The 22,262-nt window shown below is 37.0% G+C and overlaps 1 protein-coding gene across 1 annotated transcript in view; it reads right to left on the bottom strand.

Annotated features, from left to right (window-relative positions):
• Cfap70 (cilia and flagella associated protein 70) overlaps positions 1 to 22,262 on the bottom strand; it is a 95,440-nt gene that overhangs the window by 7,111 nt on the left and 66,067 nt on the right. The window contains exons 21-25 of the mRNA XM_026390245.1: positions 13,501 to 13,659; positions 12,698 to 12,822; positions 10,963 to 11,115; positions 10,064 to 10,225; positions 9,634 to 9,723 (exon numbers count right to left, since the gene is read on the bottom strand). Coding sequence (XP_026246030.1) covers positions 9,634 to 9,723; positions 10,064 to 10,225; positions 10,963 to 11,115; positions 12,698 to 12,822; positions 13,501 to 13,659 — 689 coding nt within the window. The remainder of the gene's footprint in view (positions 1 to 9,633; positions 9,724 to 10,063; positions 10,226 to 10,962; positions 11,116 to 12,697; positions 12,823 to 13,500; positions 13,660 to 22,262) is intronic.

The following is a 22,262-nucleotide window of genomic DNA, read 5'->3' on the forward strand; positions in this document are numbered from 1 at the left end:
CCAATACAGTAACTCAATATACATTTGTTTTAAAAGAAGAATGAGGGCTGGGATTGTGGCTCAGCGGTGGAGTGCTCGCCTAGCACGTGTGAGGCACCACATACAAATAAATAAATAAAATAAAGGTATTATCTAACTACAACTAAATATATATATATATATATATATATATATTTTTTTTTTTTTTTAAATAAGAATGAGTTTCTCTGCCCAAGACAAAATGGATGGGCCTTTCGTCATGCCCATACTTTGGCCCGCACTTTAAATGTCTCAGACACTGATTTCATTCATTATTTACTCAGTTTACATGTGCTTACATACTCTGTGCCAAGCTGTATGCTAGATGCCTACATCAAAAAATAAACATAGGGGCTGGAGATGTGGCTCAGCGGTAGCGCGCTCGCCTGGCATGCGTGCGGCCCGGGTTCGATCCTCAGCACCACATACAAAGATGTTGTGTCCGTCAAGAACTGAGAAATAAATATTAAAAAATTCTCTCTCTCTCTCTCTCTTTAAAAAATTAAATTAATAAATAAATAAAAATACAATAAAATTAGTGGGAATATAATATGATACATCTTTGGTTTCTGGATTGGTTGATTTGGTTCATGATCATTCCATTCACTAAGATAGAGAACACATGAGAAGCTCAAGGCTTAAGGGAATGTGAGAATGCTCCTGGGTCACAAATGGTTAACCCATCTCTTGAGACTCTAAATAATTTATTTTGTATATGTTCAGTTTGAGGTGTCTGGTGAACTATTAAATGGAGCTGTTTGATACAAGGACCAGACAGAACTTGAAAAGTGTTAAAAATTAAAGGTTAAGAATTCATTAGGGCACAAGTGGTAGTTAAGACAATGGGGGTAGGGGCTGGGATTGTGGTTCAGTGGCAGAGCGCTTGCCTGACATGTGTGAGGCACTGGGTTTGATTCTCAGCACCACAAATAAATAAATGAATAAAATAAAAGTCTATCAACAACTAAAAAAATATTTAAAAAAAAAGACCATGGGGATAGATGATACTTCTTAGGGAAAACATGTGACATAGAGAAGGACTCACCATAGAGCCCAGAAACTACGGTGGGGAAAACATGAGGATCCAGAAAAAAGAGCCAAGAAAGAAATATCAGAGATGAAGGTACAGATTTGGCAGGACATGAATTCATTGTTGTAAAAGCTATAGGAAGAGACCACTTCAGGAAGGACATGGTCAACAGAGTTAAGTGCCACAGAGATTTTCACCTAGGTGACAACTTAGCATCTAAGTGTTGCATTTGGCAATTAGGGTGTCATAGGGGACTTTTTTGTTAGAGAATTTCATCCAAGTGGAAAGAGGTATATGCTTGATGGCAATGAAGTGAGCATTAAATGGGACAGAGAAATGAACAATTTCTTCAGAAATATATATAATATTATTTCAGACTTATTAGTAATAAAACTGCAAATAAGATACCTCTCAGATTGAGGTAATAGTTAAATGGACTCTCACACTTCTACCAGAGAGTATAAATCAGTATAAAGCCTTTCTAGAAGGCGAGACTTTAAAAATATACAGTCTTTTAGAAATATATCCTGAGGAAATAATCACAGTTAATTTAAGTACAAAAATGTTTTTTTCAGCTTCATATATAAAAGTATAACTGTATAAAATAACATGACTAATAATAACTGGTCAAATAAATTATAGAATATCCAGATATAGGAATAGTATGACTAAAATATTGATGGAGGGATTAATTGGACATCTTAGTGATAGTTTTTTTGTTTCTGTTTCTTTTTCAGGGGTATTGGGGATTGAACCAGGGTATTCTACCACTGAACTGTGTATCCTAGCCCCCATTTTCTTTTTTTAGTTTTAAAATTTTGAGACAGGGTTTCACAAGTTGCCTAGACTGGCTTTGAACTTGCAATCCCCCTGCCTCAGCCTGCGGAGTAGCTGAGATTTACAGGCATGCACTACTGCGCCTGGCTGTTTCTATCTTAATAAAAATACTTTTTATAATACTCAAAACAAACAGAATCAAGACTATACTGAATAGTTTGTGTAGTTGATCTCTTTTATTTTTTAGAATGCTCCCAGTTTTCTAACAGACACAGATGGTTTATATCCTTTCTGGGAAGGCAGAGCAGGAGGTACATGGCTTATATATATGAAAATAAGTTCTGGTTCCCAGTAAGGCATAAGCTGTATCCCAGTATAATTATAACATCATCTTTTTCAGTCTCACAAGTGTCCTGGCTTTTTATTTTATTTATTTTTTTTAATTGGTTGTTCAAAACATTACAAAGCTCTTGACATATCATATTTCATACATTAGATTCAAGTGGGTTATGAACTCCCAATTTTTACCCCAAATACAGATTGCAGAATCGCATCGGTTACACATCCACAATTTTACATAATGCCCTATTAGTAACTGCTGTATTCTGCTACCTTTCCTATCCTCTACTATCCCCCCTCCCCTCCCCTCCCATCTTCTCTCTCTACTCCATCTACTGTAATTCATTTCTCTCCTTGTTTATTTTCCCATTCCCCTCACAACCTCTTATGTGTAATTTTGTATAGCAATGAGGGTCTCCCTTCATTTCCATGCAATTTCCCTTTTCTCTCCCTTTCCCTCCCATCTCATGTCTCTGTTTAATGTTAATCTTTTCTTCCTGCTCTTCCTCCCTGCTCTGTTCTTAGTTGCTCTCATTATATCAAAGAAGACATTTGGTATTTGTTTTTATAGGGATTGGCTAGCTTCACTAAGCATAATCTGCTCTAGTGCCATCCATTTCCCTGCAAATTCCATCATTTTGTCATTTTTTAGTGCTGCGTAATACTCCATGGTGTATAAATGCCACATTTTTTAAAATCCATTCATCTATTGAAGGGCATCTGGGTTGGTTCCACAGTCTAGCTATTGTGAATTGTGCTGCTATGAACATCGATGTGGCAGTATCCCTATAGTACACTCTTTTAAGGTCTTCAGGGAATAGTCCGAGAAGGGCAATAGCTGGGTCAAATGGTGGTTCCATTCCTAGCTTTCCCAGGAATCTCCATACTGCTTTCCAAATTGGCCGCACCAATTTGCAGTCCCACCAGCAATGTACAAGAGTACCCTTTTCCCCACATCCTCTCCAGCACTTGTTGTTGTTTGACTTCAGAATGGCTGCCAATCTTACTGAAGTGAGATAGTATCTTAGGGTGGTTTTGATTTGCATTTCTCTGACTGCTAGAGATGGTGAGCATTTTTTCATGTACTTGTTGATTGATTGTATGTCCTCCTCTGAGAAGTGTCTGTTCAGGTCCTTGGCCCATTTATTGATTGGGTTATTTGTTATCTTATTGTCTAATTTTTTGAGTTCTTTGTATATTCTGGATATTAGGGCTCTATCTGAAGTGTGAGGAGTAAAAATTTGTTCCCATATGTAGGCTCCCTATTTACCTCTCTTATTGTTTCTCTTGCTGAGAAAAAACTTTTTAGTTTAAGTAAGTCCCATTTGTTGATTCTTGTTATTAACTCTTGAGCTATAGGTATCCTATTAAGGAATTTGGAGCCAGACCCCACAATATGTAGATCGGAGCCAACTTTTTCTTCTATCAGACGCAGAGTCTCTGATTTGATATCAAGCTCCTTGATCCATTTTGAGTTAACTTTTGTGCATGGCGAGAGAAGGGGATTCAGTTTCATTTTGTTACATATGGATTTCCAGTTTTCCCAACACCATTTGTTGAAGATGCTATCCTTCCTCCATTGCATGTTTTTAGCCCCTTTATCAAATATAAGATAGTTGTAACTTTGTGGATTAGTCTCTGTGTACTCTATTCTGTACCATTGGTCCACCCGCCTGTTTTGGTACCAGTACCATGCTGTTTTTGTTACTATTGCTCTGTAATATAGTTTGAAATCTGGTATCACTATACCGCCTGATTCACACTTCCTGCTTAGAATTGCTTTTGCTATTCTGGGTCTTTTATTTTTCCATATGAATTTCATGATTGCTTTATCTATTTCTACAAGAAATGCCTTTGGGATTTTGATTGGCATTGCATTAAACCTATAGAGAACTTTTGGTAATATCGCCATTTTGATGATGTTAGTTCTGCCTATCCATGAACAGGGTATATTTTTCCATCTTCTAAGATCTTCTTCTACTTCTCTCTTTAGGGTTCTGTAGTTTTCATTGTATAAATCTTTCACCTCTTTTGTTAGGTTGATTCCCAAGTATTTTATTTTTTGGAGGATATTGTGAATGGAATGTTTTTCCTTATTTCCATTTCAGAAGTTTTGTCGCTGATATACAGAAATGCCTTTGATTTATGCATGTTGATTTTATATCCTGCCACTTTGCTGAATTCATTTATTAGTTCTAGTAGTTTTTTTGTAGACCCTTTTGGGTCTTCTAGGTATAGAATCATGTCATCCGCAAATAGTGATAATTTGAGTTCTTCTTTTCCTATTTTTATGCCTTTAATTTCTTTCGTCTAATTGCTCTGGCCAGTGTTTCGAGAACTATATTGAGATGAAGTGTGAGCTCATTTATTTGTTGGTTTTTTCTTTTTTTGAGGAATGACCTCCAGGTGATGAATTTCCCTCTTAAAACTGCTTTCATTGTGTCCCATAGATTCCGATATGTTGTGTCTGTATTTTCATTTATCTCTAAGAATTTTTTTATTTCCTCCTTTATGTCTTCTGTAACCCATTGATCATTCAGTAACATATTATTCATTTTCCATGTGATGTAGGATTTTTCCTTTCTTCTTTTATCATTGATTTCCAGTTTCATTCCATTATGATCAGATAAAATGCATGGTATTATCTCCACCCCTTTATATTTACTGAGGGTTGCCCTATGGCATAACATATGGTCTATTTTTGAGAAGGATCCATGTGCTGCTGAGAAAAAAGTATATCCACTTGATGATGGTTGATATATTCTATATATGTCAGTTAAGTCTAGGTTATTGATTGTGATATTGAGTTCTATAGTTTCTTTATTCAACTTTTGTTTGGAGGATCTGTCCAATGGTGAGAGAGGTGTGTTGAAGTCACCCATAATTATTGTGTTGTGGTCTATTTGATTCTTGAACTTGAGGATAATTTGTTTTATGAACGTCGCAGCACCATTATTTGGTGCATAAATATTGATAATTGTTATGTCTTGTTGGTGAATGGTTCCTTTTAACAGTATATAATGTCCTTCCTTATCCCTTTTAATTAACTTAGTCTTGAAGTCGATTTTATTCGATATGAGGATGACCACCCCTGCTTGCTTACGAGGACCGTGTGCGTGGTATATTTTTTCCCAACCTTTCACCTTCAGCCTGTGTATGTCTTTTCCAATCAGATGTGTCTCCTGGAGGCAGCATATTGTTGGATTTGTTTTTTTAATCCATGTTACCAGCCTATGTCGCTTTATTGGAGAGTTTAAGCCATTAACGTTTAGAGTTACTATTGATATATGGTTTGTACTTCCTGCCATGTTTGATTATTTATCTTTTTTTTTTTCTAATTTAGTTTGTTTCTCCATGATTAGCTTTACCCCCATCCTCTGTCTTTACCGAGGCACTTCCCACTGATGGTTTTGGTTATTGTTTTTAATTTCTTCCTTGTGTAGTGTTCTGCTCAAGACGCTTTGCAATGCTGGTTTTCTGGCTGCAAATTCTTTTAGCTTTTGTTTATCATGAAAGATTTTTATTTCGTTGTCGTACCTGAAGCTTAATTTTGCTGGATACAGAATTCTTGGTTGGCATCCATTGTCTTTCAGTGTTTGAAATACGTTGTTCCAGGATTTTCTTGCTTTCAGCGTCTGTGATGAGAAATCCGTTGTTAACCTTATTGGTTTACCCCTGAATGTAATCTGCCTCCTTTCTCTTGTAGCTTTTAATATTTTCTCTTTGTTTTGCATATTGGATATCTTCATAACAATGTGTCTTGGCGTTCGTCTACTGTGATTTTGTGTGCTCGGTGTCCTGTATGCATCTACAATTTGTATATTCGTTCCCTTTTTTATTTCTGGAAAGTTTTCTGTAATTATTTCATTCAGCAGATTACTCATTCCCTTGGTTTGAATCTCTGTGCCTTCCTCTATCCCGATGACTCTTAAATTTGTTTTTTTTTTTTTGTTATCCCATATCTCTTGGATGTTTTTCTCATGATTTTTAACCAGCCTTTCTGAGTTGGCTAGACTCTTTTCAAGATGATATATTTTGTCTTCATTATCTGATGTTCTGGCTTCTACTTGCTCCACTCTGTTAGTGATACTCTCATTTGAGTTTTTAATTTGGTTTATACTTTCTTTCATTTCTAGAATTATTGTTTGATTTTTTTAATAATCTCTATCTCCTGATAAAGATGCTTAACTTCTTCTTTTATCTGTTTATGTAATTCATTTTCAATGTATTCTTTCACTGTTTGAATTTGCTGTCTTGTATCCTCTTTAAGGTTCCATTCCATCTGTCTAAGGTATTCCTTGAGTTCCTTATATGACCATTTTTCTGAAGGCTCTAGGGCCTCCTGAATATTTAGGCTGTCCTGCATTGTTTGTACTCCTTTTCTTCCTTGCTTTTTCATGCTGCTCATGTTACTTCTTGTTCTGTTTGACTGCTGAGTTACTGTTTACTCCTATAAATTTATTTGATGCTTGGGAGAAAAGGTATTAGAAGGGAAGGGAAGAAGTCTTTAAAGAGAATGAGAGTAAGCAGATAGAATTCAAGGAAGGGGGAATAAGAGAATTGAAAAGAAATTAAAAGACAAATAATAATAAAAAAATGAAAATTAAAATTTAAAAAAAGTAATAAAATAATTTAAAAAATTTTAAAAAATTTAAAAAAAATTTTAAAAAATATTTACAAAACAACAACAAAAAAATGAAAATAAAAAACCCAAATTAAAAAAATTAATTAATGCAGTCTTAGAGTTTGATTAACTTCTCTTCCAGTAGGTGGAGCTGTGCCCACTGGGCCAAGCTTCTCCTCTCAGAAGGCGGGAACCAATCACTGTGCAGCAGCTCTTCCTCCCAGACTGGACAGGTCTCCAGTCCTGGGTCCCTAGGGCCTTCTTTTGTGTCTAGAAACTTCCCCTCTTTTCCTCAAGCCAGGCCCTGCTCACTGGTGACGCTCATCACAGTACTGGCTACATGCCAGGTCTGCTGCTCCTGGGAACTCTGTTTTCATGAACGCCTGGGCACACTCTCCCTGTTTGCCATTCCCTCGGACCCTAAGTTTGTAGAACTTGGGGCTGAGAACCCCCAGCGAATTTGCTTGCCCTCCAAGTAGCCACGCCCCTGGTAGCTGGTTTATGGGACCTCAGTTGTCAGCACTGGTGGGAGCGGTAGCCAGGAGTTCTGTGCCGCGAGTCCCGCGCCACTCCTGATTCCCTTGGTCTGGCTATCGCGCTCACAGGAGAGCTGGGAGGGGGGAGGGGCCCTTAAGGTTTCCCCGCTGTGTGGAGAGGGAAGGCTAGGGGATTACACACCTGTTGCCACTGGTTTCAATGAATTTATCTCCTCTGCCGCGTTTTGGTGACGTCAGTTCTCTGTCATGGTGGTATCCCATGCAAATGGTGACAGTTCGTTCCCTTTGCCGGGTGACCAATGCAACGGGTGGGTCCTGACTGTCTCTCCCAAGCCCTGTTTTAATCCTGTGGCCACTGCCTATGAAGTCTCGGTTGGCATTTACTTCCGTAGAATCAGAAGGGCCTACCAGTTGTTTCGGCGGGATTGTTAGTGCTGAGTCATAGCGGTTTGGCTGCAAGAAGCAGGTGAACGAGAGCTTGAATGCAGCCGATCCCGGCTCGGTGTGTGTTCTGAGAGGCCCGGACTGTTCTCCCCAGATCCACGTCAGCTCTGCATTGCCTAGTGATCCTGGGCAAACAACGTTTAGACAGTTTACGACTCCCTATGCCTGCACAGCTGAAGAGGTCAGAGATTTGATCTCTTCGCTCCTGCCACCATGTTGGATCTAATGCCCTGGCTTATGAGATAAAAAATACAGGGTCATCCTACTTACATATCTATACCACAGAACATTATGCAGGCATTCGAACTCATGTTTTAGATTATTTGGTGATGTGAAAAGATAGTAATGTTATATTTAGTAGAAAAAAGATTATAAGGATAAATATATATATTATATATAACTATAATACATATACATATTGCATAAAGATTACAAGGCAATATATAATTATATATTATGTAAATAATATATAATTAATATATACATTATATAATAATTATATTAACATATAATGTTATATATATTATATTTATATATTCTATATAATACTTATACTGCACATATAATATATAGTAAAATATGTATGTCTCAAATATATATATTGCCTTGCAATCTTTATATATATATTAGACATTAAAATTGTTTTCAAAGTTGGGTACAGCAGTGCCTGTCAATAATCTCAGCTATACAGAAACTGAGGCAATAGCATTATTTTTTTTTTAGAATTTTAATATTTATTTTTTTTTAGTTTTCGGCTGACACAACATCTTTGTATGTGGTGCCGAGGATTGAACCCGGGCCGCACACATGCCAGGCGAGTGCGCTACCACTTGAGCCACATCCCCAGCCCCTCAATAGCATTATTTGAGCCCAGAAGTTTGGGGCTAGATCCTTCTTAAAAAAAAAAAAAAAAAAAAAAAAAAAGGCTTTCAACTATATATGTAAAAAAGAGTGAAGGAAAATGCATACAAATGGTAACAGTGGTTTTTCTCTGGGATTATTGAAACTTTTTTCTTCATATTTTGTATCTTCTAAATTTTCCATAATGAACATAATACCAATAAGGAAGAGGAAATAGGGAATAGAGATAATTCTTTTGTTAAGGATAACAATCAAGTGGTGGTAGTATAATAAAAAAGGAAACATATGGGGAAGATAAAAGTTAAGAAAAAAAATTAGAGAGTAGAAAACAGTAGAGAAATGGGATTAAGAATACATGTGAAGAAATTAAACAAGAATTATAAGATATATGCCTCTTTTAAAGACTGGATGACAGGATGGAAGGGCGAGCAGTGAATTTTTAGGAGAGGTAGAGCAGAATCTTTTACTGGGAATTGTAATAGCTCCTACAGTAAACAGGTCACAATGCTTAATAAGTATCAATTTTTTTTATTTTTAATTTTTGGTACCAGCGATTGAACTCGGGGGCATCTGACCATGAGCCACATCCCCAGCCCTATTTTTGTATTTTATTTAGAGACAGGGTCCCATTCAGTCTCGCTGAGGCTGGCTTTGAACTCAGCATCCTCCTGTCTTAGCCTCTGGAGCTGCTGGGATTATAAGTGTGTACCACCATGCCTAGCTATCAATTGATTTTTTAATTGAGTAGATTCTTCATTTCCCACATCATCTTTTTCTCACAGATAATATCACTAAAGAGTACCTAAACCAAATAATGTGAAAAATTTTTATATAGCTTCCTGATTCAGATTTTTGAAGGATATTTTCTTTTTCTAGATTAGATTGATCTTCAGTTCATGAACAGCTTTTTAAAGGGGCTTCTCATTACAGCAGACTACCATGATTGCTACCCTGCCATCATCACAAACCCCAGTGTGACAGAAGACCAAGGAATCAAGGTCATTAGTGTGCATGGGCTTGGTCTCAAGACCTCATTCTCTTACCCGATAACAGGCGATTCCCACTCCTAGCCAGGTTAGACATGAAGGTGACCTCTTACAGGCTTGCAGGTAGGTTTTCTTTGCCTTTTCGTACTATAGAAAGAAAGTACTACTAAGCTACAGTTCTGGAAGCTTCACACTCTATACTTCTAGGATGATCATGGTGAGACAGGGACCACCTCATGGAAAAATAGGATACTCTTAAGATTAAGGAATAAAATTTCTTGGGGGTGGGGACGAGAAGGCAAACTAGCTTTTGGTTTTATGGCAGTAACAGATGTACCAAAATTTAGGAGTTAAAAATTGGGCCAATCTTTACCTTTGGATATAAAAGCCTCATTATCATAATACTGGTTATAAGATATAAATATTTGAACTATATCAGGTCCCAGACCATGGCTTAAGTTACATGATTACTATCCTTCCGCTATACCTCTTTCTCTTCCAGATAGATGAGCCCCAGTCGCAGGAATATGAAGTGCATCTCAGAAGCATCCAATACAAAACTAATGGTTCGCTCGTAGCATGCCTTGGCCTCAGCATGATCTCCTCTCAGAAAATAGAGATGACCTTTCATGCCCCAGACATTAGGGTTCTGAGAAAGTAAACAACAAGTAGTAAAATGGGATGAGGTGATATTTAAAAGTACATTAGTGACCTATGTTTAACATTCTGTGAACATTTCACAGCACTGGAAGGTATTTTTATAGGTCTGTTGTCTCATTTCTTTCTTGTATTCTTCAAAACCATTTTGTCTTTGGGGTAAATATTAAGAAAAACATTCAAGCATAACCAAGCAGAAAGCAGGTCTAAAAAACTTGAAATAGGTAAACACTATCTGTGAAAGAGTTCTTTCTCCTTTTCTCTTCCCTCAGCAAAACTCATGATTACTTAAGAAAACAAATGGACTAGTATATATAGATGAGTTTACTGACAGCCAATGGCCCCACCCCTGGTCACCAAAAATCTACCTCTAACATGTAACCACTATTTTTTTAATATTTATTTTTTAGTTGTAGTTGGACACAATACCTTTATTTTATTTATTTATTTTTATGTGGTGCTGAGGATCAAACCCAGGGCCTCACATGTGCTAGGCGAGCGCTTACCACTGAGCAACAACCCCAGCCCATAACCACTATTTTTTCAGACTAGGTCTCACTGTGTTACCCAAAATGGCCTGGAACTCCTGGTCTTAATTCATCTTCCTGCCTCAAGTTTCCAAGTGCTGGGACCACAGGTGTACTTGGCAATGCCCAGCAGGCATCATTAACTTTAATAAGGCCTGCTCACTCCTTCCCCCACCCCAGAGCTTCTTGCAAAAGTCATTACCAGGTAGTCCAGCCGGACTGCATGTTGAAGGCATTCCTCTGCCTTGGTAAAGTCCTTCTTCAGAAGGTGTGTCTGGGCCAGCACCAAGTAATACTCACAGCTGGGGCCTCCTTGAGGGCATAACAGCTCATGTGCGAGCACTCTGTGCACATACTACAATGAAATCAGACCATAAGGAACATGTACATGGCTGCACTGCATTAGTCCCATAGCTTTCACATTTGAAGGATTCTGTCTCTGATAATAACCAATAATGAACATCTTATAGAATGAAATGTTTATCCTCAACTTCAAAGGGTTGCAGGTAGGTTTTCTTTGCCTTTTCATACTATATAAAGAAAGTACCAGTAAGCCACATTTCTAGAAGCTTCACACACTGTACTTCGAGGATAATCATGGTGAGACATGGAGTGAATTACAAACATTCAGTATATTTCATGTTCCATTATCAACTACTCACTTGGTCACCAAATGGAGATATTTCCAAGAAAATAACCTGCAATATCACACAATTCTGATCTTGCTAGTCATGATACGAGGTGAGTTTTAGAATGTATTTATTATGCAGCAGACAAAGGCATTGCCTCAACCATCCCATTTACACATGAAGTAACAGACAGCTGTCACCATAAGGAAACGCATGGTGAGGCAAATCTTGCCTCTCTATGATTCTAGACTCTAGACCTGAAAACAAATATCTGTTTCTGCCACATCTTGTATTTGGAGCTATTTGTTTTTCACACTTCAAAAGGGCTGCAAATTTGACAAGTCAGATGTTGAGCACAGGGAAACCCTTCTTGTATTCTCAGTCTATTCCCATTCAGCCTACAATATAAAACCTCCACTGATACTTTTACCTTCTTAGGAAAATACTGGGTGAGGATAGTGGGTGTAGTTGTTCTCTCTACCTGCCTTTTGGCTCTCTGACCTAAGGGGAATAATGACTTATTTAATTGGGAAAAAAGGGAGCCTGTTTCTAATTGTGAAGAGTTAATGTGCTAAAATTAGGGTCAAATCCCTTGACTCCCAGATCTTGCTATCTTTTGTACTTGGATATCTTTTGCTCATGGATATGCTTCTTGTTTGACATGTGGTAGGGTAGATCTCATAGAATGTGCTTCTTTTCTGGGAGGAGGCTGCAGTTCTCCAGCTGCTCCACCTATGACTGCAAGGGTAAGTTAAATGTGGGAACACTTATAGTCTTAATCCCAGCTTTATTGATAAAAATAATTTAATATTTTAACCCCTTCCCCATATGGCACTATGCATTTGTTTTCAATTGATCAGATCTAAAAAGGAAAAAAAGGTATGAGAAGGTTCTTATGAACCCTCAGCCCTCATACATTAATTCCCCAAAGAAAGTGATATCAGGCTGCAAATACTTAAAGAGTCTGACTTGGCTCTGCTGGTATTCTACAGTAGGGAGGAGACTTGCAGTGAGGTCTGCTAGTGCCATCCGCAGAGAGTGGTTCATGTTTGCATGTTTTTCCTATTGGGTTTAAGGTGTGCTCTTGAAAGTATATTTGAAGGGCTGGGTATATAGCTCGATGGTAGAATGTGCCTAGCATGCACCAGGACTAGTATGCACCCAGGGGTTCTATCTCCAGCACCTCTCAAAAAAAGTTTATTTGATTTCTGCTTCATACATATTTAAGCTTACAAAGAAAACACTATGAATATAAAAAGTAATTCATTAAAGTCTTTCCATCTAATGTCCTTTTCCAAACAGACTGACCTGCACAGCATTGACTTTCATCAAGAAGCGTATGGTCTCCATGAAGATTGTAGCAGGAGTTTGGGAAACACCAGAATAAGGAGCAGGTTGCAGAATAGCTGATGAATCTTGACATTTTGGTGTTTCTGAAAATATTATATTAAAAGGATAGAAGATCAGGGCTGGGACTGTGGCTCAGTGGTAGCTCACTTGCCTGGCATGTGTGAAGCACTGGGTTCGATTCTCAGTACCATGTATAAATAAATTTAAAATATAAATAAAGATCTATCAACAACTAAGAAAAAATATTTTAAAAGGATAGATGATTAGATATAAAGGGAAAATATCAGAAGTTCAGACCCACTAGCATAGTAGGGAAAATATTCTTATGTAATAATACATGAAAAAGATCATCATCTAGAAAGCAGTAGACTGTCTCCAGCAATGGCCCATAAAGAGGAGAACTCAAAGGTCCTCAACGTTAATCACTGTTAGTTCCAAGGACAAGTCACAATTAAATGAAAGGGTTTTAAAGTATTTGGATCTCCTTGAATGTGAAACACAATTTGTAGATATTCTGAAAATGAAGACTCATAAGTCAGTCAAGGTCTTTTGTGAACTACTTGGGTGAGCTTAACATCCTTGCTTACTAAAGAAGTTACACCTCTGTTTTTGAACTTCAGAGCTTAGAATAATCTGAAAGAATGTAAACAATATTAATTTCAAACAAGTCAGCATTGTTGCTTATATAATCCTGGGAGTTTTCATCCTTGCCTAGTTTGTTTATGCCCCCATTTCAAGTGGAAGTCTTAATTCCTAATTACCTTTTTTTTCTGGTATCTCCTTGAAAAACAGGTTGGATTGTTTGGGGTCAATACTTGAATCCTGAAATTGTGTAGACAATATGAGTTCTCCTGACTCAGATGGCAGTTTGGAAGATTCTTCAAGAAATTCATCTAGAATGGACAATGCAGCTCCTGCTCCTAAATAGATTACATTTTGATTTAAAAATCACTTCCTACCTTGGGTATTAAAAAGTTATTACAGGGGCTGTGATTGTGGCTCAGCAGTAGAGCACTAGCCTAGCACGGGCAGGACCTGGGTTCGATCCTTAGCACCACATAAAAATAAAGGCATTGTGTTGTGTCCATCTACACCTGAGAAATAAATATTTTAAAAAATTATTACAGGGCTGGGGTTGTAACTCAGTGGCAGAGCGCTTGCCTAGAATGCTTGAGGAACTGGGATCAATCTTCAGCACCATGTAAAAATAAACAAATAAAGGCATTCCATCCATCTACAACTACAAAAAAAATTTTTAAAGTTATTATAGAAGATAAAATTTGTAAAACATGAGAAACATATTCCCTAAACTGCATGGACAGACTTTGATAGACTTGCTTACATTTTTTAATAACTTAAGGAGATAATCTAAATTGATAGCACAACTTTTATCACTATATCACACCCCACCCCTATACAACCTTGCTGTAAAATCCAAATCACAATATCAAATGGATTGTGATTATAAAAGTTACTTACTAAATCCAGGGTCTCAAGAATCTAGATGAGAAGAAAAATATATTTTTTTGATAACATTAAAGCCCTCAGAGAACAGGAACTCTATTCTTTTTTTTTTTTTAACCTTTATTTTTATGTGGTGCTGAGGATCAAACCCAGTGCCTCACACATGCTAGGCAAGTGCACTACCACTTGAGCTACAACCCCAGCCCCAAGAAACTCTATTCTTTTTATTTCACTATTCAAAAAATAATAAAAATCACAGAGCAGCTATATTTGAACATGTCTATACCAGATATTAGGAGTATGCCCTCAAAAGGGGCCAACCTAGATAATTCAAAATAATCTCCCTGTTTCAAAATCTAACTTCATTACACCAGAAGACTCTTTTGCCATATAATGTAACAATCACAGATCCCAGGAACTAGAAAAGGGACATCTTCGAGGAGCCATTTTTCAGTTTACCATAGTAATTCCTTATATGATAGGATTTAAGTATGCCATTTCATTGTTTATTTTCAATTTGTCTTGTCTGCTTTTTATTCTGTTATTTCCTTTTTCCCCTGCCTTCCTGTGTGTTATGTGAACATTCTTTAGCATTCATTTTGACTTACTTGTAGTATATTATAGTATAACTATTTGATTGGTGTTGCTCTAAGACAGAAATATGCAAGCAATGGCCTATTGGCCACATCTGGCTTGCCCTTTTATTTCGGGGTGGGGGGTACCAGGTGAAGGATATGGAAAATGGCAACCCCCCAAGACAGGAGGAAGGAAGGAGAAAGAAAGCAAAACATTGATTCTTCCCCAGTAAATCCTTTCCCAGTGACAAGACAATCCCTGGGAAAGAGGCAAACATCAATCCTAACATGGCAGTCCCTGGGAAGGGACAAATATTGATCCTTTCCCAGTAAATTCTTTCCAGTGACTATAGACCTCAGAGGAGACAGCCAAACATTAATCCTTTCCCAGTGACTCCTGGAGAAAAGAGATAAACATTCTACCCTACATCCTTGTCCAGTAAAAATAAGTTTCAAATTCTCACAACCTGTTGCCTGAGTGCCCAAACTGACACATTCTCTCAATAATTAAGTCACCTCTCAGTGTAACCTATAAAAACTCAAGCCCTCTTGTAACCAGTGGCCATTTCTACCAGAAAGTGAGCCCCTCTGATGCCTGACTCTGCTGCTGAATAAAAGGCAGAGCTGATCCATGAAGTCTGCTCCCATCCCGGTTATTTGTGCTTTCATTATGGTGCCGAAACTGTTTTGGTTATTTTTGCTTTTACTGGGGATTAAACCCAGGAGCACTTAACCACTAAGCCACATTCCAAGCCCTTTTTATCTTTTTTAATTTATTTTTTTGTAACCAGGGATTAAACCCAGGGGCACTAAATCCCCAGCCCTTTTTAAATTTTTATTTAGAGACAGGGTCTTGTTAAGTGGTTTAGGGCCTTGATAAACTGCTGAGTCTGGCTTTGAATTTGCAATCTTCCTGCCGCAGCCTCCCCAGCTGCTGGGATTACAGGCATATACCACCACACCTGGCTCTCTTTATTTTTTATTTTGAGACAGGATAAGTTAACTAGGGCTTCACTAAGTTAGTGAGGCTGGCTTTGAACTTGGGATCCTCACTCTGCCTCTCAAGTTGCTGGGATTATAGGCAATGCGCCACTGTGCCAGGCTGGCTTACCACTTGTATGTGTAAATAAAGTTGTTTTGGAGCACAGTCAAATATTTTTAAATGCAGTGCCTATATATTTTCTACAGTTGCTTTCACACTACAGAAGAGCTGATTACCTATGATAGAAACCAGATGACCACTTTCAAATAATTGTTTTTTTTAAATGTTTTATATGTGTATTTTGCAGGGTGCTGGAGATTGAATCCAAGGCTTTGGACATGCCAAGCAAACGTTCTACATTGAGTTAGATCCCCATCCCTAAATATTTCATATCTTATATTGGTATTCCTAAAAGGACTTACCACACCACCTCATGCTGCTGCCATTACTATAAGTTAGTCATCAGTCCTATGAATGATAGAATGGAAACTGAATTGTTGGATGTGGGTAAATTGGGAACATAAGAAGTTGAGGCAAATCAAATGAAACACAAGTAAATTATTCTGCTAGTGATAAATGGAAGTAGAGAAATACAATAATAGTTAAATGACTTAGTTTAAATTAAAATGGGAAAGAAATTGAGTTACTTGGATCACCAACTGAAAATGTGTTTGAGATGGGCTTTGAATCCAGTTTAAGAAGTTGGAGGGCTGGGGTTGTGGCTCAGTGAGAGATCGCTCACCTAGCATGCATGAAGCACTGGGTTAAATCCTCACCACCATATAAAAAGTATTGTGTCCACCTGCAACTAAAAATATAAATATATTAAAAAAAAGTTGGAGACTTCCAATTAGGGTAGAAAGGCTATGTGTTTGTATTTACTTAGTCTTCCTTCCAAAATCACATTAAAATGAGGATAATATTTAAATGTATAAACCTACAGAGATTAAAAAAATAGAAGAGGAAAAAAATGAATATAAAAAGTATTAACAAATTTTTGAAGATGGAAAAAAAATAGGTAGGAAGGACTTCTGAGTCTGGTACTAATAGATTAGGCAATTCTGACCAATCTTCCCACTGAGGGTAACCAGAAAAAGTTAACAAAGTGTATATTTTTAGTCTCAACTTTACTTTTAAAAATCTGCTTAAATGCATCAGAGAATTAACCAGATAGAATTTCCAAGCCAATATGTAGAAGGAAATAGGCCCAAGAACTATATTCTCTTCTAGGATATATAATGGGTCTCTAGGGGAAACTGAGAATCTAATAGTCTCTACTTTTGACTGATTTTCAAAGCTAAGTATGGTAGACACTGGTAGTCAGTGACTATCAAAAAAAAAAAAAAATGATGAAACTGAAGTAGGCCCTCACAGGAATTATAGTTTAGCTTCAGATCATCCTAATCCCTCAAACTTGATTTGTTAATGGCGTGTCCTGAAGGAAAAAAAAAAAAAAAGCAAGACATACAATGATACTTGAAAATATGAACAAAAATGACAGGAAATACAAATAATTTCACTGGAGCTCAGGATATGAACTTAACTATAGTCAGTTCAATAAGATAAAAGTTGTGCTGGGGATGTAGCTCAGTTAATAGAGTGCTTGCCTCGCATGCACAAGGCCCTGGGTTCAATCCCTAGCACCACAAAAAAAAAAAAAAAAAGAATTTAATCAGATGCTAGGCATGGTAGTGCATACCTATAATCCTAGCCACCCCTCAGCAATTTAGCAAGGCCCTAAGCAAACTAAGTTGGGATCATTAAAAAAATGCTAGGAATGTAGCTCACTGGAAAGTGCCCAGATTTAAAAAAACAAAAACAAACAACAACAACAATAAAAAACAAAAAACAAAACACCTCAATACCAAAAACAGAATCAGAAGAGTCAGTTATAATAATGATGAACTAGAAATTTCAGAGCTAAAAAATAAGTAAAATTAATAATCCTTTGGGTTAGACATGGTGGCACATGTCTGTATCCCTAGCTTCTTGGGAGGCAGAATCAGAAGGATCCTAAGTTGAAAGCCAGCCTCCATGATGAGGATGTAGCTCAGTAGTAGGGTGCCCCTGAGTTCCCCAGGACTGAAAAAAAAAAAAAAAACCACTGGACGGTTTTAAAGATTAAGCAAACTGCAGAGAAAATTAAGGTAGAAGAAAACGTCTAGAATGAAGAAAGATAATTGATGGGAAAAAAATAAAGATACAGTATGAGATGCAGAGGACACATGAATAGCTTAACACAAAAAGCAATTGCAGTTCCTAACAGAGAGGAGAAAGAGGATAAGGCAAAAGTAATATTAAAAAAGATAATAACAGAATTTCCCAAAACTTGTAAATGACATACACAAATTCAAGTATACAAACCTCAACTAAGGTAAATTAAAAGAAAACCAAACTTAGTCATTTCATTATGAAACTGCAGAAACCCAAAGACAAAGGAAAGGAGAACGACTCAAAATAGCCAGAGGAAAGACAAATTATCTTCATAGGAACAAGAGTAAGACTTATAGCTAATGTTTTTCAGTAGAAACAACAGAAGCCCCCCAAAATATAATCATCTTCAAAGTGCTGAAAGACAATAACTAGCAATTAGAAATCTATATCAAGCAAAAATGTCCTTCAAATATGAAAAGAAGGACATTCTCAGATACACTAAAACCAGAAAAATCATGACTAAACAAAATGAAATTAAAGTGTCAGAGGCAAAGCGATCCAGGGTGAGATTGGCAATTCAGAAGAAAATTTTTTAAAAAATTGGAATGGTGAATATGTAGAGCCATCTAATGAATATTAATAGTTCAAAACAGTAATAGCAATAATCATAAGAGCATCTTGTAGGATTAAAAGATAGAAAGCATCAATATAGGAGGTGACGTAGCTCAGTGGCAGAGTACTTGCTTAGCATGTACAAGGCCTTGGGTTCAATCCCCAGCACTGTGGGGTAAAAAATTATATGAGAATAATTTATAAGCTAATAAAAGGAGGAAATGGAAAACAAAATTCAATCAATCCTAAAGAAGGCGAGACAGGAGAAAAAAAGGAATACACACACACTCTCACATTCTTACACACCATGCCAAATACAAAGCACACAGTAACACTGTGTTCCTGAACACAAGGATATCAACAATGTAATACTACAATTTAAAAAAACAAATATGATTGAATAAACAAAAGCAAAACCCAAGCATATAGTATTTCTAAGAGCTATCTAAAACACAATCACAAGAAAGGTTGAAAGTAAAAATATGGAAAAGATATATCATACAAATACAAACAACAAATATACGTAGTGTAGTGCTGGGGTTGTGGCTCAGAGGTAAAGCACTTGCCTAGCATGGGTGAGGCCCTGAGTTTGACCCTCAGCACCACATAAAAATAAATAAAAATTAAATTTTTAAAAAATTTAAAAAAATATATATGTAAGTAGTATAACCATATTATCACAGAATTAAAGTGAAAACTATTACTAGGTATAGCAAGTGACCATTCAATGAAAGAAGGGTTGATTAAACAGAAGACAAAAATTCTCAAAGTCTGTGCACCTAATAACCAAACCCCCCTCTCTCTCTCTCTCTCTCTCTCTCTCTCTCTCTCTCTCTATATATATATATATATATATATATATATATATACACACACACACACACACACACATATATATATATATTTTTAATATTTATTTTTTAGGTGTAGATGGACACAACACAATGCCTTTATTTTTATGTGGTGCTGAGGATGGAACACGGGTCCCAATGGTGCTAGGAGAGCGCTCTAACACTGAGCCACAATCTCAGCCCCCCCCCCAATATATTTAAAACAAAAATTGGGCAAAACTACAAGAATAAATAGACACATTCTCAATCAGAATAAGATATTTTAAAATACTATTCTTGGCAACTGAGAGGACCAACCTATAAATTAAATAGTATATGGAAGATTTGGAAAAAGAACTTGGGGAGTAAAGGCAAGGAAAGAATCCCACCCCTTCTTCCCCCACCCCGCCCCCCACCCTCCCTTGCCTCCAATTAGGAAGTAAACCCTCAAAATTAAGACATCCCACCTACATAACATCTCTTAAATAGGGGAAGCCTTTTTCTACATGCACATGATTACTATTGCTACATGAGACCTGGGATGGAGGACTTGCATCTGCCCCTCTCACCTAGCTTGAAGATCTCTAACTCCTAAACTTTTACACTATGTTTGTTATAATTGAAGCTGTGCCTACAATCTGATCCCTGACCTCCTCAAAGAGACCCCTGCAGGTGGATCCTATGTTTGTACTTTTCTGTATGGGCCTCTAGAAAGCTTCTGGAGACAGTAGCTCCCTATCAATAGAGAAGCTCAAAAAGTTTCTTTCAAAACAATACCACCAAAGAGGGTCAGGCCCTCCGGCTTTGGCCAATTCTGTGCAGTGAGGTCAACCAGCCACATAATCTGAATTCCTGGCTCTTCCCACCACTTCTGGATTGGATGAAATCCTATACCTCAGGGCATGGCATATGACTCCCAAAGCATCTGCCAAAGGGCCAGATGATGCAACTTGGAAATATGAGTGAAATTAATTCCCCATATGATGAATTCTGACCTTGGGAGGGAGGAGGAAAAAAGAACACATGCCCCTTTTTTCCTGCTCACACTATTCAGAAGCATGGAGAGTACATATAGCTTAAATGCTCAGAGATGTCTCACAAGACCAATCCAGGTATACTTACAAAGCAACCAGTTGTCCTTTGCAGCTTGTCATAATGAAATGTCTGCTACAAAGCAAGCATTACCTTACACTGGTTCATATCCCTCTCTGCCTGTCTTGTCTTTTCTTCACTTTGCCTGTTTGTGGAATTAAACCTTCCAATTAAGGCATTGGTTTAAGTTCCCAACAAAAACAATTCATTTTACAATAAAAAATTAAAATGATCGCTTTAAGGTGGCATGAACATAAAGCAAAATTTAAAAAGGGCAACATTTTAAACCCAAAGAAATAAAGAAAAATCACTTAAAATTTAAGGGCAAAAAAAATCAGTGATTTAGAGAATAAATATAAAAAAGATTAACAAAACTGAGGTCTGGGCTCAGTGGTAGAGCCCCACTGGGTTCATTCCTAGTACAGCTAAAAAAAAAAAAAGACAACAACAATAAAATACCATGAAGAATGTAAAATACATAAGATGAATATGAAAATTAAATGGTTATCAAACACCCCCTTTTGCTAACTACTCAGGCTTTGTTTTATAGTTGCGGTCTGCTAAACCTTCAAGTAAAAATCAATTCTTATCATATATAAGTTGATACATAATAGACCAGAAAGGTTGCCTAACAACACTTTTCTAAGTTTTATTTATTTTTCATATACAATAATTGTGTATACTTATGGGGGAAAAGGTTGTTTTAATATATGTATACTTTGTGAAATGATCAATCAAGCTAATTACATATCCATCTCCTCAAATTTTTATCATTTCTTTGTGATAAGAACACATAAAATCCTCTCATAGCTATTTTAAAATATACATCATTATTAATTATAGTCACTATACTATACAATAAAACACCAGAACTTGTTCCTCCTATCTATTTAGTTACTTTTATATTTTATTTATTTATTTTTATGTGGTGCTGCGGATCAAACCCTGTGCCTCACATATGCTAGGCAAGCTCTCTACCACTGAGCCACAACCCCACCCTGTTCCTCCTATTTAAATGAAAATTTGTATTTGTAACAATATCTTTTCCTTGCTCACCCCTATAACAACCTTGATTATAAAACTAGATTGACGGGTTGGGGATGTGGCTCAAGCGGTACGCTCGCCTGGCATGCGTGCAGCCCGGGTTCGATCCTCAGCACCACATACAAACAAAGATGTTGTGTCCGCCAAGAACTAAAAAAATAAAATATTAAAAAAATTCTCTCTCTCTCTCTCTATCTCTCTCTCAAAAAAAAAAAAAGATGGTTGGATGCCAAGGACAAAGCCCTGTCTTTCCCCTCCAATCCCAAAAACCCCAAGTGCCAGTATGATTCCACTTAATGTGAACATGGAAAAATAAACTTTAAAAAAAATATTAAAAAAATTAAACTAGATTGACAAAGGTAAAATATAGGCCATTTCATTTATAAACAAAAATGCAAAGTTCCAAATGCCAGGTGCTGTGGCACATGCCTGTAATCCCAGTGGCTCAGGAGGCTGAGGCAGGAGGATCAAAATTTCAAAGCCAGCCTCAGCAACTTAGTAAGATGCTAAGCAACTCAGCAAGACCCTGTCTCTAAATAAAATATAAAAAAGGGCTGGGGAGGTGGCTCAGTGGTTAAGCCCCTCTGGGTTCAATTCCCAGTAACAAAAAACAAAAAGCCAGCCTCAACAACTTAGCAAGGTCCTAAGCAACTCAGTGAGACCCTGTCTCTGAATAAAATTCAAAAAAGGGCTGAGAATGTTGCTCAGTAGTTAAATGTTCCTGGGTTCAATCCTTAGTACCAAAAAAAAAAAAAAAAAGAAAGAAAGAA

The sequence above is a fragment of the Urocitellus parryii genome, chromosome 5 (genome assembly GCF_045843805.1).
Source record: "Urocitellus parryii isolate mUroPar1 chromosome 5, mUroPar1.hap1, whole genome shotgun sequence".
Lineage (NCBI taxonomy): Eukaryota > Metazoa > Chordata > Mammalia > Rodentia > Sciuridae > Urocitellus > Urocitellus parryii.